Below are 17600 nucleotides of genomic sequence, written 5' to 3' on the forward strand. Positions count from 1 at the left end.
TTTGCAAGTTCTATGAGCTTTGGATCAAGTTTTAAAAGTATACTTTTCCTTCTCTCATTTGACAAGGCTGTGTTCGCGTTACCGAGAAGGCAAACAGCTCTTTGTGTCTATTCTCTTAGTTCTTTCGGATCAACCTTGTCATCGTTTAGGTAGGCAGATTCAGCCATTTCAAAAATCGTTGTAAGTGGGCCAATGATGTCAAGAAGTCTGTCCTGACAGGACTTTAGGCCTCTGTCCAGGCCTCTTCTAGGGTCTTTAGGGGAGAGGTGTTGCGCTGCGGCCAGGGCGACTGACGCTGGAATCTGGAGATCACGGTTCGATCTCCAGCGCCGGCAGCAGATTAGCCCAGCACCATGTGACTCTGGGCTATAGCTTGCTTAATCTTCCCGATGGCCCCCAGCGCCTAGAGACCCTTACGGGTGATTGTTCGCACTTTACAAATGTGGATTATTATTATTATTTACCACTTTTGTTAATAAAGGATACTACTTTGGGGTCAAGTTCTGGGGTTTTAGCAATCATATCAGGAAGAGATGGGCGAGGGCATTCAGACCGTAGACGCGTTCTAACCTCTTTAGTTATCTCTCTTCTTAGCCAAAGGGTAATGTATTTGGCAATGTGCTGGGAGGGGGTCCACTCGGGTGAGAGGGGATGTTTTATCATTAGGGGGTTGAACATATTATCCCCAAATAGGTCAGTAATTTTGGACCCAGAGGCCGAAGATGCCTCCTCAGATGTTCCCTTTTGGTTAATTTGATCATCATCGTAATCTGAGTTGAACTCTGAAGAGCAGGATAAGTCGATCTCAGGTACGTAAGATTGATCCTCATCAGATTCGCTGTCTGTAGGGACAATCGGGCCGTCATGCCCATCCGCAGTGTCAAGTACACTGAGTCTATCCCCGGCGTCATCCGGCATGTCTTCAATGACCCCTTTTGACTTTTTTGATTTTTTGCAAGGTTGTTCAGAAGATGGTCTTTTCTTCTGAGGAATATCTTGCCAAGAGGAGCAGCCAGGTTCGCTAGTAGGTTGGTTAGAAAGGCTTTTTATCTTCTTATTGATGGTGTCATCGAGGGACCCCATCAGTTTACCTAGATCCCTATTTACAAGATCTTCTCATTTATTTTGAACTGAAGAATCTAACTCCTGTTCTTGTTCTGACATTTCCTTTTTCATGTTATTTTTTTATATTAAATAAGTTGATAATACATTAATTAAGATGATAAATAGTTAAAATATCAGTAGAAATTAATTAAAATAGCTATGTAAGACCTATTAAAGGGTCTATTTAATATGGGTTTGATTAAAAAAAAAAACTGGGCAGCAGGGGGCAGTTAGTGGTGAAATGTGTTCCTCGTCGAAGTAAGCTCCGTTTGCGGTTGGAATAATGCTTTGAAGTAACATTCAGAGCACTCGTAAGGGTCTTTCCTTTAATAGACCAGAAAGAGGCTTGAATCTGGCAGAGGAAAAAGAAAGCTCCCGGTGCGGTCGCGTTGACAATAGTGGCCGCACCGGGTTTAAGTCGAGTATCCAGTCCCAGGAGCGGAAGGTGGGGGGGGTTTACTATCCGAAAGCAGCGAGGTTTATTTGTTTATATCGCATACACGCTGGCAAGTGGGCCGATCGCGTGAAAGCGTGATAAGGTGTCGAGTGCGGGCGGGGCTGAAATAAAGGTCAAAGCCCCTGCACGTCTTAGTAGCGCATTTCGAAATGCGGGAGCGTTGCGTGCGGGCCGCGAGACGAGGCTCGAGGTCGCGCCGCGTCTTTTGAAATGATGCGAAGGAAAGCTTTATATGTTTGAAACGGTAGCGAGGCGCCGGTAGCATTTTAAGAAGGGTCAAGCTATGAGGAGGCAAAGCTAGATGCGAGGCGTCCTCAGTGGGGTTTAAAGAGGGGGCAAAGTGTGAGAGGAGTCAGAGAGAGGTCGGAAGGTTGATGTGTGGGAATTGGGTGTGAGAAGCCCAAAAGTGATATGGCATAACATAAGCATACAGGTAGTAATTAAATGTGCAGAATAGCATAAAGAGCCATTAGACATAAGATATATAGATGGTGAGCAGCAGCAATAAAAGAAGGAAGATGGCCCGCCTGTTGCTGGATTACATATTTGTTCAGAATGTTTTGAATGTTCTAAATTCTCTCTGATTGTTGCTGCTGTGTGAGCTGGCAATAAAAAGAGATTGCATAATATTGGCCTCCGTGTCATGCCATAAAACCCAGACAAGTTGTGCCGCTAGGGACACCTTGGGAGTTTGAGGTGCGAGGACCTCCATTAGAAGTTGAGGTGCTAAGACCTCCCTGAATTGATTAGGTGCATGGACCTCCTATATTGCTCTTATCAATATTTTTACTTTTCTTAAGTCTTTTACCCCTTAATTCAGTGATCTTGTCAGATTAGAGGTTTGGAATTTCTGAGATTTGTCCTCATCAGGGAGTGACCTTTTCGAGGACATGATCTGACTTAAGGTCTCCAACATTCAGTACCTCAATTTCATATAAAGGAATTTTTGCAGGGCTTCGTTGTCTGTTAGGAGTAGGGGCAGAAGCCTTGTCTGAGTCAGAGTCAGACATGGTATATAGGAAATGTTAACTTGTAAAAAGTGGTAAAGCCCTTTAATGAAAGATAATTAGGGAGGATTTCCCTTAATAATAGTGACAAGGTTTATAGATGAAGGAATGTCAAGAGAATAATTCCTCTCTTATTATAATTAATTTTGTTATAGAATGTTGAAAAGGCCATTTAAATGAGGATTTCCTGCTAAACCCCCATTTTTAAGTTTGTAAAACAATAACAACTTGCGGATGAAATCCAAAATAATAAAAGGTAGCTATGCAGAGCCGCGTTGGAGTGCGCAGCCTGCATCGTTAGAAAGAGGTGAAAAACAGGAGTTAAACAAAGACATTAGGTAAGCTTATTATGGCATGAGGAAGTAGAAGAAGGATGAAATTGAAGAATAATCGTTTACACAAAAAACAACATATTAAGGTTTGGTTAAACATCTAAAAATCTTTATATTCAAACATTAGAAATAGTACATAAGCTGAAAGAAAATGCAGGTTAATCTGGTCAGTCACGCAAGGATGGACTAAGGAAGGGGTTGTAGGGAGATCTAGGTAAATTGGAGATCGGTATAGCGGCAGTAGGAAGGTGGGGTGGGGTTAAGCCACACACTAGGGAACTTCAAAATAGAGATAAAAATGAATAATGGTAATGAAGGAAAATGAACTTATCTGCTTGGAGCCACATTTAAAAGAGGCAGATTGTTGATGGCTCATGCCTTTCATGTGTTGCTATTGTTTTATTCTAGAACCTTTTAATATTGTGATGTAAGCGGCTGCTTGGACTGCATTAATAACTGCAGGAATAATGCATAATGTAGCCTCCGTTCTTGTAATGAAATTCCTAAACATGCTTTTGTTGATGCAAGTGATGCCGGGCATACATTCTAATTCTAAGTCCGTGACAGAACAAATATGTTGTTTTCCCAGGACGATGGCAGGAAAGCTGAAGTGGGTAACGGACATCGAGAAGTCAGTGCTCATAAATAACTTTGAGAAGCGAGGGTGGACTCAAGTTTCAGAAAGCGACGACTGGAACTTCTATTGGTAAGCTTGCATTGCTTTAGTTTACTTGAAATGCCCACTGAAAGTGGTCTTTTCTACTACTAGACAGAAGCAAAATTGCTGGCCTCTTTGCGTCCTATATTCCATGTCACATGAACCTTGTGCTGATCCGAGGACTTCCAAAGCCACTTACTTCATCCCTGGACTGCCTTTTAAACGTTTTTACCCACCTTTTTTTAATGTTTTCTTGTTAGCTGAGCATAATTTGCATAGTTTTTCATCGTGGGTTAATACGTGTGTGTCTAGAGCGAACTACAGCGGCTAACACCGGTACAGTGAAGTTGTATGATTTAACCTTTATTTGGTCAGTGCACAAACCCCCTTTTCTCTAATTCTATGAATCTACTGTATGTAATGTGGCACCTAAAGTCAAGCAAACCATTGTATTGTAATGGAGCAGGTCTCTTTCCTCATACAGAAATAGGGCACAGAAGCATAGAGTTTTAAGCAGGCTGTTCTCATCCGCTTTTTCATGGTCATCATCGTCAATGCAATGCTCTAGATCTGAAAGAGACAGCTAGTTATAGATTCCTTACCTTAGAACTTCCCCCAGGCGTCAGACTGTATCCAGAGATTTTTCTGTAGAAGTACTCCTGCGCATTGGCATGTGGCGTCAGTTGACTCTGTGTCCGTCGTCGGCGTCCTGGACGCCGAGATGACATTGCAGTACCTACTTAGATGCTGCCCCTGCGCGCTGATGTCAGTTCTTTCTTTTTTCAGCACCAGTCTAGTACAGATTCAGAGAGAGCTACCCCTTAGCCTATTTTTGGCTAGTTTTTTTCGACTTTTTGACAACATTTTTTTCAAGTCCTTTGACTCCTAGTGCGTGAGGGATGTTCCTTCGTCAAACCGGCTTCAAGCTTTGCTGCGCCTGTCACAAGATGATGTCTGTGAAGGAACAGCACCTCGTGTGCTTGTGGTGTCTGGAGCGCGATCAGGACCCAAAGTCGTCCTTCGACTGGCGGGCCATGGTGCCAAAAACTTTGCGGGATTGGTCCCGAAAGGGGCTGGAGGCCCGGCAGTCGGCTCCGTGTTGTTCCCGGTCTCGTTCGAGAGGAAGGTCCCGAGGCCGTTCGTGGAGCGCCAACTCCTTGTCGCACTCTAAGTCGTCGAGGTCATCAGGTACGTCCAAACACAAGAAGAAGGCGAAGAAGCACTGGTGCTCTTCGCCCTCGCCCATATCGTTCGGCTGACGCAACGGGGGACTCGGAACGTCATTGTTCCAAGGAACTGTTTCCGGAGCCTACTTCTGAGATTACTCCGCACCTCCCACCCTTTCCGGGAGCCGGAGTGTCTCAGGCCCAACTTAAGGCCTTTTACGAGCCCTTACACCTCGTTTATGGGCAGCCGGCTGCTGCACCTTCGGGGCCCCCTGAGAGCTTGGTAGTCCAAGCTTCTTCTTCCAAGGACACATTCCCTTCTGCTCCCCCAGACAGGGTATCGAAGAAACTGGATTACCTTGGGAAGCATATGATCTCTTCCTCCAGCTTAGCACTGCGGTCAGTGAATAATGCATTCCTTTTGGGCTGTTATTCCCACTCCATTTTGGATACGGTCGTGCAGGTGCTGCCCCAGTGCCCAGAGGAGGCCTGGGCCGTTCTCTCCCAGGCTGTTGCGGATGGGAGAGACACAGCCAAATTTGCCATTAGGTGTGGACTGGATACCACCGACTTACTAGGTAGAACGATTGCCAAGCCGGTAGCCCTGAGATGATACGCCTGGTTGAGGCCATCTGGCTTTTCGGTGTATGTCCAGACAACATTGATAGACATGCTTTTGTCTTTTTGGCGACAAAGAAGACTCTGCACTTGAGCGTTTCAAAGATTCTAGAGCTTCTCCCAGTTCTGTGGGCCTCACTGCGTCGTCTCATCGAACTCGGTCTGCTTTTTGTCCCTGTCATGGCTACGGAAGGGGCGCCCAACTATGTCCAGCCCAGCCTAGCCACAGGTTCACGCAAGCTGTCCAGCCTCTGCTTGGTCGCGGACATGGGACCCAGCATCCTCGTGGGTGCCAGTGGGCGGGCCAGTCCACCAACCCCTCTGCCATTGCCTCCAAACCCTCCTCGTCCGTGGTTTCAGGCTCTTCTTCAGCCAGTTGGAGCTAGGATTCACCATTACCTCCTCCACGGGCAATCCCTCATGTTGGACAGGTGGGTACTGCAAATCGTCCGAAGGGCTACTCCCTCCCCTTCAAGACTACTCCTTCCTCCATGCCACCGTCTTACGATCGCATGTCGAAGAATCATTCTCCGTTAGGAAGTCTCAACTCTTTTGGCCAAGGAAGCAAAAGAGAGGGTCCCTGCACCAGAAATAGGTTGTGGTTGTTATTCCCTCTACTTTCTGGTGCCCAAGAAGGATAAAGGCCTGAGTCGTATTCTAGACCTACGGGACCTCAACTGCTTCCTCCAGAAAGAGAAGTTCAAAATGCTCACGTTGGCTCCGGTCCTGTCTGGCCTAGACCCCAGAGACTGAATGGTGGCTTTGGACCTGCACAATGCTTATTTCCAAAATTGCTGTTGTGCCAGCCCACAGACACTATCAACTGTTCACGGTGGGCCTCAAGCACTTTTAGTTCACCGTGCTCCCCTTTGGCCTTACCAGTGCCCCTCGGGTGTTCACAAAAGTGATGGCGGTGTTATGCGCAGATCAAGGATTCCAGTCTTCCCCACCTATCTCGCCCCTCCAGACTAAGGCGGACCTCCTGCATTCGCTGGGGTTCACTGTAAATGTGCCAAAGTCACACCTGACTCCCTCTCAGACGCTTCCTTTTATCTGACCTGTTCTGGACACAGTGCAGTTTCAGGCCTATCCTCCCAAACAGCGAGTCTGGGGTATTCGGGCTATGATACTGATATTTCAGCCTCTGTCCCGGATTTCGGTCAGATTGACTCTGAGGCTACGGGGGCTCATGGGCTCCTGGATCCTGCTGATAGATCATGCCAGGTGGCATATGCGGGCTTTACAGTGGGACCTGAAGTTCCATTGGGCGCAGCATTAGGGTAACCTTTCAAACTATGTCCAGATCTTGTAGGGGACTACGACACATCTGCAGTGGTGGTTAACAAACCAAGATTAGGTCAGAGACCGATCCCTCTCCCTTTCCTAACCAGAGCTGACAGTAGTGGCAGAAGTGTCACTTCTAGGATGGGGCGGCCAACGGAGATCAGAGGCATCTGGTTGCCGGCGGAATCCGGCTCCATATCAACCTGCTGGAGCTCCGGGCGCTCCGATTGGCACTGAAGGCATTCCTTCCCTCTCTCAAAGCGAAAGTGTTGACAGACAACACCACCGCCATGTGGTGCTGCAAAAAAAAGGGCAGAGTGTGGTCGTGAACCCTTTGTCAAGAGGCTCTTCACCTCTGGACATGGCTGGAACACCAGGACATAAGCCTGGTGGTTAAACACCTGGTGGGGTCTCTGAATGCCAAAGCGGACTAATTCAGCCATCGGTGCCTGGTCGATCACAAATGGTGTCTCCATCCGGAGGTGGTGCAAGGTCTCTTTCAGCTTTGCGGCGAGCCTTGGTTAGATCTGTTCGCCACTGAAGAGAACGTGCAATGTCAGCAGTATTGTTCATTAGAGTTTCCAAGGCGGCACTTGCTTGGCGATGTTTTTTTACCGCGAGTGGCTCTCAGGCCTCCTGTACGCCTTTCCGCATGTACTACTTCTGCCCAGAGTGCTGAAGGAGATCAAGCGTGACCGGGCCCAAGTTAACCTTGTGGCTCCAGACTGGGCACAAAGAGTCTGGTACGCCGAGCTTCTGAGCATGGCCATCGATCCTCCGCAATGTCATATCTTGCTCTACTGTACTGCTGAACATCACCATTGAATGCATAACTTGTATTGTGATTTATTGTTTATAAAGATTAAAACATTTTTTTTTAAATGTATATTATACAAATAGTGCAATATTTATAGTCCATGTGTCGGGATGCATTGGTGACATAATGCAGATAGTGCGCGCTCTTGTAAAGTGCCTCCTACCTAAACTTTATTTTCATAGTACATCTACACCTGTTCCATGCCAACACATCCCACTCAACTAATGAGAAGAAGCCTGGCACACTTTTTAAAACTTTGTGTTTACATTGCTACACTTTGTTTTGTCAAACACCATCCTGTAAAACGTTCTGGCGTTATAAACTATAGAAAACTGTCTAAAAACATTGTAAGAAAAAATTATCTCTATGCAAACCTTGGTGAAATCAGACCAAAGGTGTATGTGTTTGCTTAGATTGTTATGCTGACCTTTCTTCAACTTATTGCAGTAAATAACCATACCATGGAGCCCTATTTTTAATCAGCAACACTGAATTGTAAAAAACTGTTTGCTTTTCTGAAGCACGCCTGTTTGGTTTGCAAGGAAAGCAGTCTTTGCCATCTCTGTTGGGCTGTCTTGCTGACATTCTAGTACCTGGAAGTGATGTCTCTAAGGTAATATTTTTTTACGTGGAATGCAGCGGTGTTGATGGACTACATTTAGGAAGCCAACATTGCCTTGATAACAGTATTATGTAATTGTTTTGTTGTTTGAATCAGGTGATGCTTTTATAAAAATTGGGTGCTTATAATAAGATTGTAAAACACACAAGATGATGGACGGAATGTTGCACATTGGCAAAACCTTCACCCCCAGTGACAGATCTGGGTTTAATCCATCGTTATTTTGCTCACCACGTCACCCCAGTTCAGACATGGTCTTATGCAAATCAGTCTTGAACCTGTGCCTCATGGGAACAGTTCTGCCCGAACTGCCAAGCTGGCTGATGACGGCTGATAGCCAGAAACCGGTCCTAGGATGCTTGATTCCGGTCCAGGGAAGACATGGCTTGGCAGTTCGGGCAGGACTGTTCCCATGAGGCACAGGGTCAAGGCTGATTTGCATATGGCCATGTCTGAACTGGGGTGGCTTGGTGAGCAAAATAACGATGGATTAAACACAGATCTGTGACTGGGGGTGAATGTTTTGCCAATGTGCAACATTCCGTCCATCATCTTGTGTGTTTTGCTATAATAAGATTGTGGCTCTCATGTCACAACAATTTTTCTAACGTGTTTGCATGCGCACTCAACCATGAAGTTCTCTTCAGGATAATACCCAGAACTCATGGCAGGAAACCTCATGATTCATTTAAGAACTATGATAAAAATAGTCTGATTTCACCAAGGTTTGCATAGAGATAATTGTTTCTTAAAATGTTTTTAAATAGTTTTGTATAGTTTATAACTCCACAGCGTTTTACAGGATGGTTTTTGACAAAACAAAGTGTTGTTATGTAGACACAAAGTTTTAAAAAGTGTGCCAGGCTTCTTATCATTAGTTGAGTGGGATGTGTTGACATGGAACATGTGTAGATGTAGTATGAAAATAAAGTTTAGGTAGAAGGCACTTTAGAAGAACGCACACTGTCTGCATTATGTGACCAATGCATGCCGACACATGGACTATAAATATTGCACTATTTGTATAATACACTTCAAAACATTTTTGTAAATCTTTATTGGAAATAAATCACAATACAAGTTATGCATTCAATGGTGATGTTCAGCAGTACAGTAGAGAAAAATATGACATTGTATCGGCAATTGGATGGCTCATAGAGCAAAGCAGACAGAATGTATATATATGGAGGGTAAGCTAACTTAAATGTCATCTGTAGATTAGGTGGGTCATGAAGTATGTGGTTGTTCCTGACTAAGGGCATCGCTAGCTGACAGAGCCCTAGGGGTGGAAGACTGGGTCAGAGAATTTCCAGAGCTGACCGTCCGGTGGAGATGGGAGACCAAGGGGCCCCAGATGTTGTGCGGTCTGTTAGCCTCTGGCATCTAGTTCCAGTACTCACTAAGATGTGTCTGGCAGTATGCCATATCTGCTAGCCAGTGTTTTAGTTGAGATGCAGGCCTGTGACCCCAGTGTAAAGCCACTCAGCGTTTAGCCAGGACCAGTAGCATTGCGGTAAGTCTGCGATTGGCATCAGAGCTGCCTTTAACATGGCCAAGCAGACAGGTGAGTAGGTCAGGAGTGATGTGTTCAGCAGTGATCTCGCTAATGGTTGTGCATACCTCCTGCCAATATCCCGCAGCTTTTGGGCATGCACAGGCCAAGTGAGTGAAGGTTGCATCAGGCATTGCGCAACACACGCATCTTGTGTTGTCGGACAAACCCATTTTGTGTAGTGTAGAGGGGGTGCGGTAGAGCTGTTGCAGAATTTTAAAATGAATGAGTCGCAGCCAGTAATTGGTGGAGAGGCGTTTTGTTTGGTTGCAGCAGTGCTGCCATTGAGTTTGTGAAGGGCTGTCCACCAAATCAGCGGCCCAAGTGCAGCGGGCACATTCAGTATCAATAGGAGAAGCGGGCAAGTTGAGCGCATATAGCCTAGTGACAAGTTTTCGTGGGGATAAAGTTGAGTGTGCATATTCCAGAGCAGCATTTGGCTTCGGCACATCTGGGAATGTGGGTTTTGCAGGTCGCTCTGATTTGGTAGTAGAGAAGCTTGTTGAGCGGGGACGCGCTGGTAGGAAGAGGAAGAAAGCTACTATTGGGGTAAAGGTCGGCGTTCGTTTGTAGGCCCAGGTTCGCAGCACGGCGAGCCATGCTGGGCGTCTGGAGCGGTGGGAAAGCCGGGGTATTCGCTAGGTGCATCACTGGGGCATATAGGTCCCCACTCCGGGTGTATTTGCGAATCCCGTCCCACGCTCAACGCACGCACCCAACAGTGTTAATTTCGTCTCGAGGAGCCTTGTATGGGAAGAATAAAGCTGTTTGAAGAGGCCAAGGAGAGGCCACATCTGTCTCCACCGCCACATGTGACTGGAAGGGCATGGGGTGCAACCAGAAATGAAGGAAGCTGGCTTGAGCACAGAGGGCGTAAAGGCGAAAGTCTGGGTCTCCCATGCTGCTACAAGATGGAGGGGGGGTGGAAGCATGATGATGTCGTATGAGATACGAGGTTGGTGGCCTGTCCAGGGAAATCATGTTCGAGCGGAGTCTCTTGAAAAATTGCAAGGTGAGTGGGATCAGGATATTTAGGAATAAATCTAGAAATTTAGGAATTACCACCATTTAAGCAATCAAGACTCGACCGGCCAGGGAAAGTGGGAGCTTATTCCACACAAGCTATTTTGTTTCAAGCCATTCTAGTGCGCTTCCAAAGTTTGTCCAAATCTCGGCACAGCCAAATGCCAAGGTACTTAGGGGGACCAGATGCCCAAAAGAATGGATAATTAGTGGGAAACGGTGTAGTCGCGTCGGTAAGAGGGGAAAGGGCAGATTTACCTCAATTGATTTATACCACAGAGTAGCCGCGTTATAAAGAATCACCTCCCTAGTCATGGGAGCTATATTCTCCTGCAGTTCACGTATATATAATGTTACATCATCTGCAAACATAGATGTCACCAGGCTGCGGGTAGAGAATCTGATGCCCCTATATGTATGGTGTTGGCGTAGGCATGCCGCAAGAGGCTCCATGGCGATGGCGAAGAGCATCAGGGAGAGAGGGCAACCCTGTCAGGTGCCCCTGGTAATGATGATGGATTCAGGGACCTGCCCGTTGACCCTGAGGCGCGTGGAGGGAAGTGTGTAGAGGAGGTTGATCTTCTGGATAAAGCCTTGGCTAACCGCAGGCGGTTAAGTAGATAAAAAGGAAAAGGCCATTCCAATGTATCGAACGCCTTAGTGGCATCCAGGAGAGCTGCCACTACAGGGAAAGCCGGGTTAATCTGGCGCATTACTGAAAAAATGGTGTAGAAGTTTTGAGAAGTGGCTCAGCCAGGAATGAACCCAGACTTATCAGGCCGCCCAATCAGGGGCCTGAGAGGAAGGAGCCGGTTGGCGATTAATTTAGCATATATCTTATCTGTATTTATCAGACAGAGGGGGGCAATAAGAGCTGCAGCTATCGGGTGGTTTGTTGGGTTTAAGGAGAGTTATCAATGCTTCACGTAAAGTGAGAGGAAACCTGCCAAGGCTGACTGATTCATTATACATCTCCTCAAGATGTGAGCTGAGCAAGGGTGCAAATTCTTTATAAAACGCTGGAGTCAGACTGTCTGAGCCCGGTGCTGTGTCACTTAGAAAGCATGCTATAACCTGGCCAATCTCCTCAGTGGTGAAAGGTTCGTCCAGGTAGTCACAGTGTTCATCACCAATTTTGTATAATATGCTTAATGCAACCAGATCCAACACTTCACTTTTGGGATCATATACTTGCACAGCAATAACAACCGTGTAAATGTTTCCTGAGGCAAGCCTGTATTCCTGAATCACGCTGCATGACCCACTCTGTAGTAATTGTATAGCTCTTCAGTCCTTGGGGGCACAGCTTCCAGATAATATGCTGCATGGCTAAAAACTTATAAGGTCCAAAAGATGGGCCCTATTAGCAATGCCAATGCTTGTTTCCTGTTGCCTGCACTAAAGCTCACAGCCAGATACGGTACCTAAAGACATTACTCCGCAGGCACAATATTGTTTTACAACTTTTCACCTAAATAATCAAAATCTCCTGTATAGGCTGTCTTGTGCATTTTGGTTTTTAGTTTGTCTCCAAACAGATATACGCATACTTTCATGGGCCACAGGACAATAGTTTATGTGAAATCTGACCTTTTTAAAGTTGTAAATTTATTTTTAACCTCTTCATAGTACAGTAATCACTGTAAGGGGGGCTGTAATAACTTCTTGTTCATCTGGTGCTTCATACAGCAGTTCTGCTGTTTCTAAGTACTCTATATGACAGATGTTACTATTAAGCACTTTAGTGATGCTTAGTTTACCTCCTGTTTATGCAAGTTTGAGTTGGCCATACCTGGATTCAGACTTGTGACCTGCAGTACACAGTAGGTTTTAACGACGAGAGTTGTATTCACTGAATACTCCAGCAGTCTGATTATGAAGGACTGAAGCTGGCAAATTTTGTTTCTATTTGTACTTATCAGTTATACAGTTGTCATGCTGTCAAAGAACCTGGAATAATTTGTACAAGCTGTTTTAGAAAAACAGAAGTAGCCAGAATGAGTTACTTTTTTATTTTTTATTACAGGAGTTTTGTAACAAGTGGATTTGCTGCATTCCAGTAACTTTAGATGGGCAGATGACTCCAAGATATGGGAAGGTTATTAGTTTTTAAGTATGGCGTTAGTAGAGATTTGTTTTAGTTAACCTGGAATCCGACATACTAACAGTGATGCCTAAAGATATATCTTTGGATGGTTTGATCTTCTGGCCATCATTAATCTTTTGCTTTGCTCCAGCATAATGAGCATCAGGTGTTGTTAAATTATGTTTCTAATACATACTAATTCCCAGAGATTCTTCATCAAGAACCCTTCCCAGTCCTTTGCCTGGATCGAGACCTTTTCCCAGCAGTAGTTGTAGGCTTTCCTCCCCCCCCCCCCTCTTCAAAATGTCAGGCAGGGGTTTTTGACACGTACTTTAACCACGTTCAGTTATGTCTTTGAATGTTTTGTTTACGGTAAAGTACCATTTTGTATGTGTTGTATTTTGTATCTGGTTTTTAGAGCGATATATGCAAAGTGTAGTAATTGTTGAACGTAGTGAATGAATCAATGTATATGATCAATCAATCAATTTCACTTTATTCAGTTTTTGCATAAAACCATGAAAGTAATCTAAAACAATACATTATACAAAAAGATAAAATGATTAGCAGCTCTTACTTAAAGGTCATATATACAATACATAAAAACAATATGTTAAAAAGTGAATATATACTGACTCTTTAAAAGGGAAGGAAGTTGTAACAGGAACTCTAGCTGTGCAAAAAGATCACCAGCCATATATACGGAAGTGCTTTGTTGTTAGACAGCCCAACAATACCTTTCCTAACCTCTTTTACCAAGACAACCAAGGCAGATTTCCCCGCAACTACTCCAGGAGGTCTATGCATGTCGGATGGACACTGAATCATAACTTCAAAATGATGCACCCAGTCCTCCTCCGTTATGTGGATCCCAACCCTATTTCCTGCATTCTCATTTAAAAAAGGGATGATAATGATGCTCCGAGACTTGACACTACTCTTCAAGGTGCTTGCCTCTTTTAGCTCCCTTTATATTTCCTCCTTCAACGCTGCCTTGCATCTGGCTAATACAGCTAATTCAGCTTTATACTCCCTTCTACGAGTTTTAACTAAAGCAATATCCCTTGGGCTCTTACCTAATGCTTCTCTCAAATTCCTGGCAGCACAGGAACAATAAGAGCAAAACCATCTGGGAACCAAAACAGTGGAACGCCGCTCAGGGGCACTGGGAAGATCTGTTATTGTATCCGTTGCTTTCAGTAGCCCTCTCTTCCATACCCCCTGAGTGGGCACCAATCAAGGCCAGCTAACATTAACACATTATATATTGGTTGACAGAGCACACCACAACAAAATTACACAACTGACACTAACATGTCAGAATTTATTTTAGCAACATTAGCACAACTCCAGTGATATGAATAACAAGAAGTTTATTCTGATCTCAGATCTTCACCACTGTTGACACGTAGAAACAACAAAAGAACAGCAGACATGTGTTTAGCTTGAGACAACTTTTTCAAGGCTGTTAGTAAGATAATACAAATTCATTTTAATGCATTAATTTTCTTTTTAGACAATAGGAAAAAGAGGGGGAACAATTTGTTTATTTTAACAAAATTCAGATTGCTAACAGTGTAACCTGGTGTGAAAGAAAGAAAATCACCAAAGCGTGTTTCAGGAACAATATATAAAACATGCCAATTTAAGGAAAGTCCCAATCACCGAAGACAAACCGTTCAAAAAAATGGATGTGGCCAAACTAGAGTAGTGTGACCAACATTAAATGGATTGGTGAAATAAGTGTTCAAGGCATATGAGCTGCAGATTGCTACTGTGCATAGATCACTACCTAGTGTTGGGCCCGGATGTTTGCAGTTTGTTGTTGTCCTGAAAAGTTCTTTGGAAATCACGAGATAGGTGACTCCTCCTTTGGACCACATTGCGCATGGACATCGACTCCATCCCCAGATTGTTTTTTTTCCGCCATCGGGCTTGGATGTGTTTCCTGCGCTCCTGTTTGGAACCGAATTTCCTTCGGCGCGCAATCATCACCCAGTTCGACGGTATTGTTTCGATCGCTCTCCATCGATGTGATTCTTCACCCCTTCAAAGTCTTCAATTTCGGTCGTCGACAAAGGCCATAGGGCCTACCTAGGCCTTACTTCCTGGCTCATGGAAAGGACGCCATTGAAAAAGTGTCCTCAATGTGGGTCGAAGTTTCCCCACACCGACCTACATGAAGTGTGCAACCTTTGCCTCTCACCGGAGCACGAGGCCAAAGACTGTTCTGCTTGTGCCTCATTCCGCTCCAAGAAGACGATCCGGGACCGACTAGCTCGAAGAACTATGGCTCGCTTGTCAGCTTCCATCCCCAACGACATCTTCAAAGAGGGAGTCGACGTGCCAGAAGAAAGTACCAGCTCCTCAGATGCCGAAGACTCCGACGTCGAGTAAGTCACTCCAGCTCAACGGGTCGTAAGTAAGATCGTCGACCCCAACCCTTCCTCGACACCCTCCAAAAAGGCTTCGGGCACGCCCTCACTTTAGGGCCCGAGTGCACACCAAGAGACTGCTTCCCACGCCCGCCTTCTGGCCCGGCAAAGAAGCTTACTAAGCCTTCAGGCAGCTTGGGCTCGTGCCAGCCTATCCCCGGTGCGATCCTATACCGACACAGAAGAAAAAGCCATCTTCCTCAACCATGCCGACCGTTGCTCCGACACCTAAGCACACGGCGCCGAAGACTGGCAGCGGCTCATCGATGCCGAAACCGCACTCAGAGCCGACTAAAAAAAACGCCTAAAGCTCAAAAACATGCTTCGGAACTGAAAAAACACCCGGAACTGAAGAAACAGGTTCCGGTAAAGGACATTTAAAAAAGGCACACTTCTAAACCAAAAGACCCAAAACCAGCTACCGAATCTGTGCCATAAAAACCTACGGAGCCAAAATCCTCGACGCTGAAGGATTTTCCCTATTCAGAGGAACTTTTCACACCTGATCCTAACCAAAAACTCTTGTAAAGGATCCTAAGACTAGTCACTTGACTCTCAGCTCCAAGAAGAGACTACTTGAGGTGCCAGCACCTCCTCCTCCTCCAAAGAAGAGAGACATTGCAACCTCTCCATTGAGGGTCCCTTCTCCACCACCTCCCCATATTGTTCCTCCTCCCACACCTCCTCCACCTCACAATTCACCTACACCATCCCCTAATCCAGACGATGATGCAGGCATAGACTCTGATGACACAGGTGGGGGTGCACATGACCCAGCAGGGACCAATAGTCCCCCTCAGTCACCTAATCCATGGGATGATTACAACACCCCTGATGTGCCTTATGTCCCACAAGACGATATATACCCTTCTAGACCTTCCCTACCAGAGGACTCTATAGGTTTTAACGTACTAGTCCAAAGAGCTGCCCAATATCCTGGGGTGGACTTACACACTGATGCGGTGGAGGAAGATTTCCTACTAGACACTTTTGATAACACACAAAGGTCTACTGCCATTTTGCCAATGCTTAAGGGTGTCATCAAGCACACAACAGAAGCTTTTAAGGATCCTCTCATGGCTAGGGTCCTTAATCCTCGCATTGAGAAAAAATATAAAGCTGCCCCTACAGATCCAGTTTATATTAAAGGTCCAGCACCATTAGACTCTTTAGTAGTGTCTAATGCACGTAAACATGCTAATTCTCAGACATCAGGTGAGGCCTCACCACCAGACAAAGAATCTAAGCTACTTGACGCCTCTGGCAAAAGAACAGCGTCACAAGCTTCATATCTGGCGCATTGCCAATACCCAAGCGTTGCTGACCAGATATGACAGAGCACATTATGATGAACTAGAGTCCATAATGCAGCATCTACCAGACAAATACAAAGATAGGGCCAATGAACTTCTACAGGAAGGTAAAAAAATTACTAATACTTCCATTCGTTGTGCCCTAGATGCTGCAGATAACGCCTCAAGGGCAATCAATACCAGCACCCTACTACCTAGACATGCTTGGCTACGTATTTCAGGTTTCAAACCTGAGGTACAAAACTCCATCCTTGATCAGCCATTTGATGAGACACATTTATTTGGCCCAAATGTTGACGTGTCTTTAGAAAAGATGAAAAAAGACACTGATACAGCAAAATCTATGGGAGCCTTGCAGCAGCAAGCTCCCAGGCGTTCTTTTCGTTGCTCATCATACAGAGGCAACACTAGAGGCTACTCCTCGGAAAGTCCCTCCACTTCTTACAAGACCCCTAGCCAATCCACATTCACTAAGGGCTACCAAAGAGGGGTAACAACAACACAGGCAGAGGCAAGACCAACAACTCCTTCCCCCCCAACATTCCAGTCCTGTGGGGGGAAGACTGCAACAATTCCTTCCTGCCTGGACAAACATCACATCAGACAGGTGGGTGCAACAAATTATTCAGTCAGGTTACTGTCTAGAACTAACATCTACCCCCCAAACATACCACCCAAACAGCGTCCAATGTCACAAGAACATCTATCACTGGTAAAGCAAAAAGTAGTATCTCTGCTACAAAAAAGTGCAATAGAAACAGTAAACCCCCTTGTTTTGTTGGTGCAGAGGAACTCTCTATATTTTCTAATCCCAAAAAAGGACGGCTCTCTAAGACCTATTCTAGACCTTAGACCGCTAAACTTATACATACAGTCAGACCGTTTTCACATGGTCACACTTCAACAAGTCCTTCCGCTCCTGTCACAAAACTACTTCCTTGCTACTTTATATCTCAAGGACGCATACTTCCACATTCCCATTCACAAGGCTCACAGGAAGTATCTCAGATTTGTGATAGACGGGCAACACGATCAATTCAAAGTACTCCCATTCGGAGTCACAACAGCACCAAGAGTATTCACCAAGTACTTAGCAGAAGTGGCAGCGCATCTACGAAGACAACAC

General features: G+C 45.4%; 1 protein-coding gene across 7 annotated transcripts in view; it reads left to right on the forward strand.

Annotated features, from left to right (window-relative positions):
- Nucleotides 1-17600, forward strand: part of TTLL1 (TTL family tubulin polyglutamylase complex subunit L1) — a 408294-nt gene that overhangs the window by 48451 nt on the left and 342243 nt on the right. For 6 of the 7 annotated variants that reach the window (XR_013606910.1, XM_078673886.1, XM_078673881.1 and 3 more), the window contains one exon: nucleotides 3490-3606. Coding sequence is in view for 6 of the 7 variants with exons in the window: in XM_078673886.1 (XP_078530012.1) it covers nucleotides 3494-3606 (113 nt within the window). In the remaining variant the exon portion in view is untranslated. Of the gene's footprint in view, nucleotides 1-3489; nucleotides 3607-12666; nucleotides 12739-17600 lie in introns of all 7 variants that reach the window. The other variant, XM_078673887.1, reaches the window with a different exon arrangement.

Source organism: Lissotriton helveticus, chromosome 1_1 (genome assembly GCF_964261635.1).
Source record: "Lissotriton helveticus chromosome 1_1, aLisHel1.1, whole genome shotgun sequence".
In the NCBI taxonomy this organism is placed as follows: domain Eukaryota; kingdom Metazoa; phylum Chordata; class Amphibia; order Caudata; family Salamandridae; genus Lissotriton; species Lissotriton helveticus.